The 6,000-nt window shown below is 44.9% G+C and overlaps 1 protein-coding gene across 6 annotated transcripts in view; it reads right to left on the bottom strand.

The window, feature by feature from the left end:
• The window catches only part of bicd1a (bicaudal D homolog 1a), a 96,772-nt gene continuing 90,772 nt past the window's right edge, over positions 1–6,000 (bottom strand). For 3 of the 6 annotated variants that reach the window (XM_036977931.1, XM_036977943.1, XM_036977951.1), the window contains exons 6-7: positions 5,743–5,894; positions 4,529–5,513 (exon numbers count right to left, since the gene is read on the bottom strand). In XM_036977931.1, coding sequence (XP_036833826.1) covers positions 4,817–5,513; positions 5,743–5,894 — 849 coding nt within the window. In that variant the 3' untranslated portion in view covers positions 4,529–4,816. Of the gene's footprint in view, positions 682–1,521; positions 1,608–4,528; positions 5,514–5,742; positions 5,895–6,000 lie in introns of those variants that run through there. The other 3 variants (XM_036977938.1, XM_036977953.1, XM_036977956.1) reach the window with 3 other exon arrangements.

Raw genomic sequence — 6,000 nt, 5'->3', positions numbered from 1 at the left:
TTTTTGTTCTATCGATTTTTTTATTTTTTTAAAAGATTGCAATAAGGACATAACAGCCATAGTTGAATGAATCTGAGCTAAATCAATCCTCATTATTTAAGTCCAAGTACCACAGCAATAATACACATCTTGAATTCCATTTTCAAAGAATGACCAAGAAACAATCAGATGATATCACATGCAAATTCAAATGAATAAATGGATGAACAAACACAAATCAATAAATAACCAGTTAAATAGATAAGTCAGCTAAATAGATCATAAATAATCATATAGATACAGGACATTGTTTAAGTCAATTTGTCACTCTGGTGTTTGCCCTGCTGTCCGGTCCGCCAGTCTCTCTCTTGTGGACAGGATGTGATTTTATTCCAGCCCAACCAATGAGGAGTATCCCGAACTTGCTCTGTAACCTCACCAACCGGGAGAAAGTGTGGTATGTGGAGGAGGGGCTTGCTGAGGGGACACAAAGACTAGGCACCAGGATGGGGTGCCAGGTTGAGGGAGATGAGAGACAGGTGTCCTTAGTGCTGTGTGCCTCCGTGAGGGCCGGGTCCATGGGTGTGGGTGCTCGAGTCCTAGGGGCCTTGGGGGCGAGGCTGCTGGGCCATTGAGGGGGAATGGCTGGAGAAGGTTGGTGTCTGGTCCTCCTGGAGGGCCGTCACAATGTTAGGACTCGGACTGCAAGGAAGACGGGAGGGAGAAGAGAAAAGAGCAAGAGAGGAGTGGAGAACAGGGAAAAAAGTCAAAAGGACATGTATGCCACTGGTGCTATTAAGTGCTCAGAAATTAACAAACAAACAAATGGGAGGGACAAAACTGTTCCCAAAAACAACAGAGATGGAAATTGTTCAAATTTCAGGAGGGGAAGAACATTCAAATATTTTGGGAGGAGAGTTGACTTGCTTAAACAACACTATGACCAAGAGAAGGAATAGTAGACAGGACATCAGTTACTTATTTGCCTGTAGGGATGATTCAGAGGCAATGAGATCTACTGTATGGGTGGGTTGTAGGGGGCTGGTTGGGGATTGTAGTGAGATGAACTGAGTTAGCTCTGTAGGAATTTGATCTAAGTAGAAGTAGATGATCTGCATTAAGAAGATGAAGCAGAGTGTTACTGGTGACAAAAGCTTCATGCAAAACCAATGCATGTGCTAACACTAATTATAGCCCTTATACTAAGCAATACAGTTTCAGTGTAGCTGTGTCATAAATACCAACGCCTCGTGCTGTGAGTCAGAAAAATACACAAGTCTTCTCGCCTTAATGAGTTTCTTAAGCTCAGGCTTCTGTGTGTGTGTGTGTGTGTGTGTGTGTGACTAGATGCCTGTTATGTAAATGTGTTTGATCCATCAAGTACAGTATAGTAGTGTGAATATGAACTAATATCTGTGGCTTAAGAACCAGCCGTGCAGGGCATGCTGCGTGTATCCTGCAGGCCCAAGTCACAAGGAGAGCGAGTGAGAGAAGCGGAAAGAGACAGGAGGAGATGTAGAGCTCAGGCCTCTAGGACGTTACCTGTGGACTAGGGAGACTCTCCTTAGTGGTGGGGAGAGTGGCGATACTGAGGCAGAGGAAGCAGGCTGCTGACAATCTACAAGAAACTGATACATTAGACAGATATACAGAGTGGTGACAGTCAGGGTTAGTGGGACAGACAAAGACATGGGTGCACAAGACAGGAGGAAAGACTTGTCAGGGACAAAGAGACACACGGGACTCGTCATGTAATAACTCAACATGTCCGAGGAGAGGACGTCGGTTGTGGAACCTTTTGCTCTTTCAGAGTAGAACATTAGAGCATAATGGCATTGTAGTGATTATGCTTTTAGTAGTCATGCTTGTAATCACTTTCATTTGACTGGAATATCACATTCTGCACATTCTGCAATATCTTACTGTAATACAGTTCATTTGAGTTAATACAATCTGCACACTCTTAAGTTTCTTCTGATTTATTTGCCTAGAAAGTAAATGATTCGTGCTTTCTACCGCCTGACATACCACAGTAGTTAATATTGTGTGAGAGAAGTTGTTTATGTTTCTGTGAGAGAGAGAGAGAGAGAGAGAGAGAGAGAGCGAGAGAGAGAGAGAGAGAGAGAGAGAGAGAGAGAGAGAGAGAGAAAGAGCCAGAGAGAGATAGCGGGAGAAAGGGAGCTCTCTGTTCATTTTCCAAGGCCAATAAAGTACTTGTGTATCACTGAAAGACTGCTCGTTATTCAAAACCAGCCTCGTCTGACCCAACTGACAAGGCATTCCTCTGTCCATCCTTCGAGGAGGATGGACAGCACTGCTAAGGGGAAAAACACAGACACACGTAGAACATTTACGCACAGTTTCAAATCCGGTACTGTATTTTTCTGTGCTGCACCAAAAAAGAGACATGCAAACAAACAAAAACCTAATGGCGACTGTCACACGGAGCAATTAACTGCTGCTCATGTAAGCCTATGGGCTAAAAACGAAGCAGCATTTTTTAGATCAGATAAGTGATAATATCATACACAATTGTAACACATTAATGAATGAATGACCCTGCAGTCTTGGGTTTTAATTTTATAGAGTCAAAGTGCAACCCATGTTATCCTATAGGGATTGGACCTGAATGTACATGGACATTCTTCACCTCAGATTGTGTCTATAAAAACATTTGACCACTGTAGGAGCCAAAAGCTAATAACCACAGAGAGGTGAGTGTAATTTAACTTGTTATCCATGGTAGGGACATGAGGGCCAAACAGCATTTGACAGGAATGACTCATTGGGAATTGTTAAGACACTGCCATCTGCTGGCACTACATGGCATGTGCATAGGGTTGCTTTGAAGTGCTTGGGTGTTCTTTTCAGGGTGCGTTATCAGCGATAGTAGGTCTGGGTAGGTGGTTAGAGTGTCACAGGGAGGAGGTCACACTGGTTTCCATGCTGCTCTGAATGGTATATCTGCATATAAACCATGTATATTCTTCCTCCTGGATCTGACTGATCAAAGTCACATGCATGCCACAACAAAAAGCTATCAACATTGACAGAAAAAGCATCATAGATCAATCACTGAGTTTCTCTCTCTCTCACTCACTCACACACACACACACACACACACACGGTTTTCTATATTAATAATAGACTCTAAGGACACAATGATGTCATGCTGTACGTAGTATAGTGTAGAGAAGGGGCAATTGCTTGTGGCGCTGAATAGGGCAGTAGACTTGTGGAAGGGACTTCTGTCAAATGCTTTTTGCTCCAGATTTGATGACAATTCAAGAGTCATGTTATTATCATGGCTTGAACATGTTAATCAAACTAGAACGATTCCTTAAAATCATAAGACGCGGCACAGGAGTCAACGTTGACCAGATTGGCCCACATTCAACAAATCTGATTTAACAAAGTGGATATTCGTCAAATCCGTCATGATTTATGTATTGTAACAGCCCACAATGTGGTTACTTAAGTCCAATTTGGATATATTTGGCTGTTTTTGCTGCATAACATGTAGAAGTTGTCCCTCTTCAGGTTAAGAGGAAGTGACTGCTAAATGCTAACTCCCGTTTGTATGAGCTAGTAGCATTCATGTAGCTATCATACAGAAATCGTTGATGGCAGTCAACGCTGTTTTTAACTGGAACGCAGTTGATTGGTAACGATGACATGTGTTGGGGTTGACATTCATACAAACATTATACTCCGATTTTTACCTCAACATAGTGTGAAATACAACGAGGCGAACCCCTGGATCTTTCCCCACGCGTTTCCATGGCAATTCCATTGTTTTGGTCAAGTTCCATTGACCCCTTTACCGCGTCCATTTTGATGACCTGAATTATAATATGATTTGCAGAGTCATCAAAACGGTTTCATTTCTAGACTGTGTCAGAGAGGTACTGTAAGGCAGCCTCCATAGTAAATAAGCCTACCATAGAGAAATAGATACGGTGCCTTTCTCTGCTATACAAACAAAGATTCCTTGAGATTTCAACCAGGCTTTATATTTTCTGTGTCAAACATTCATAGGGATAGATAGACCAGAGATGAGCAACTTTGATGGGGGCGGGGCCCCGAGTTGCTTGCGGGTCTGCATTGCCCATCCCTGGGATAGACTGAGGAATTCCAATGGCTATTAGTGTCTGTGTTTCAACTGTGTAAATCATCCACTGGGTGGCGCCCAATGAGACACACAGAACAGAGTAACAGTGTAGCTCTGTGCACAGTTTATGGATGGTCGGAAAAAGCAACGTGTATATTGACTACAAACAGACTTTGATTATACAAAGTGAATAATTAACATAGGCAATGACAACAACAGGGGAATTCAATTGCCTAACAATGGAAAATAGTGGACAATATTTAGGTTGTATGATATGAGGACTAGGCTACAGCACTTCACTTCTACTCTAAAAGCTTACAGTTTATGTGCCAAGAGAGGAAGTAAAAACGTATGTTATACGGAATCAAATATCTCCAAAATGTAGAAGTATCCTTCACTCCATCTTAGCGCATTATGCATAACAAATCCTCAGAAAAATTACTAAAACTCAACTTTATTTGTCATAAAAATGTCACATTTACTGGTATATTTCTAACATATATTTCATTTCTTCCCTAAATCCCTTCATCTACAGAAATGAGCCCAAAACTATTAACAGACTTGATTATTGTCTGCAGATGGAACGAGCTGTGTTGGGCTCCTTCTCATAGCCAATTCCTGAGAAGAATGTCACAGTACTGCATAGTCATAGGTCAAGCCAGACACTGGAAACAGGAAACCAGTCTGTCCTCCTCCCTGTGTCCCACCCACCCACTTGGACTAGGGCTAGGGCATCTTGGAACTGTAGGCGTGAGGGACTGGGTTGCTGGGAGATGTGACCAGAGCAGAGGGGCGAGGTGCATCTTTTTGGGTACGAGTTCTGACCGACCCCGGCGACAAGTGTTGCCAAGTCTTAGGAATGGGTGAGCGGTAAGGAGACACGGGGGCGGAGCTAGGAGAGTGCGGACTGGAGTCTCGACTGTTAACGAGTCGACAGCACTCTAAACTCAGCGACTCTGGGTCAATGATGAAGGTCTGAGTGCCCAGGGACCACTGGGGGTGACCCAGGGGAGGCAGAGAGGAGACCAGGGATGAGGTCTGGGAAGTGCCTCCGTCTGAGGCTGACCAGGGGTTGGAGGACAGGGGCAGCTCCAGGGAGGGAGGGCTGCAGAGGGTCAGGGTGGTGTTGAAGGTGTGGGAGCAGGTGGAAGAAGGGCTGTGTATCATGGTGGGGCTGGGGGGAGCTGTGAGGGCGGCTCGTCGACTTACTTTGGGCGTGCTGCTCTTGATCTTGGGCACCTTGGCGCCGCGGCCGCGGTCCCGGGTCTGCTCGGTGTCAAACTCCAGGTCCTCCAGGCGTTGGGTCAGGGCCAGCTTCTGTTGGATGGCCATACGGAGCAGGGAGTTCAGGGTCTTCTTCTCATCCTCCGCCGCAGCCAGCTGTCTCTGCATCTCATCCAGCTGAGTCACATACTCATCACACCTAGGAGAGAGAGAGAGAGACAGAGCGAGAGAGAGAGAGAGAGAGAGAGAGAGAGAGAGAGAGAGAGGGGGACACAACACTAGGTCAATAAACTAAGAACCACCCTTGTGTAAGCCGGGGAATACACTCTCAAACAGTGAGATTTACCAGAGGCCCAACTCATCGTCTTTGCACAGTCTTACACATCTGTGTTGTAATTGACTGCATGAGATCCCAGAATGCCACTCACCTGGTGGCGAACATGGCCCTGAGAGAGGAGAAGGTGGCGGCGTCCTCCTTCAGAGCCTTCAGCTCGTTCCTCAGCTTCATCATGGTCTCTGTCACCATGCACTTCTCATTCTCATACTTGCTCTTTAGATTAGCCAGCGCCCCCTCTGCAGTCTGGAATAGAGAGTGGGGTTCGGGTTAATTGTGTAGTTACTTTCATGTTATCAGATTATAAACAGTGTCTATTAGCCACTTTATATCTCCAACAAAGAAATAGGGC

The sequence above is a fragment of the Oncorhynchus mykiss genome, chromosome 1 (genome assembly GCF_013265735.2).
Source record: "Oncorhynchus mykiss isolate Arlee chromosome 1, USDA_OmykA_1.1, whole genome shotgun sequence".
Classification (NCBI taxonomy): Eukaryota; Metazoa; Chordata; class Actinopteri; order Salmoniformes; family Salmonidae; genus Oncorhynchus; species Oncorhynchus mykiss.
This window is presented reverse-complemented; position numbering and strand designations above follow the sequence as displayed.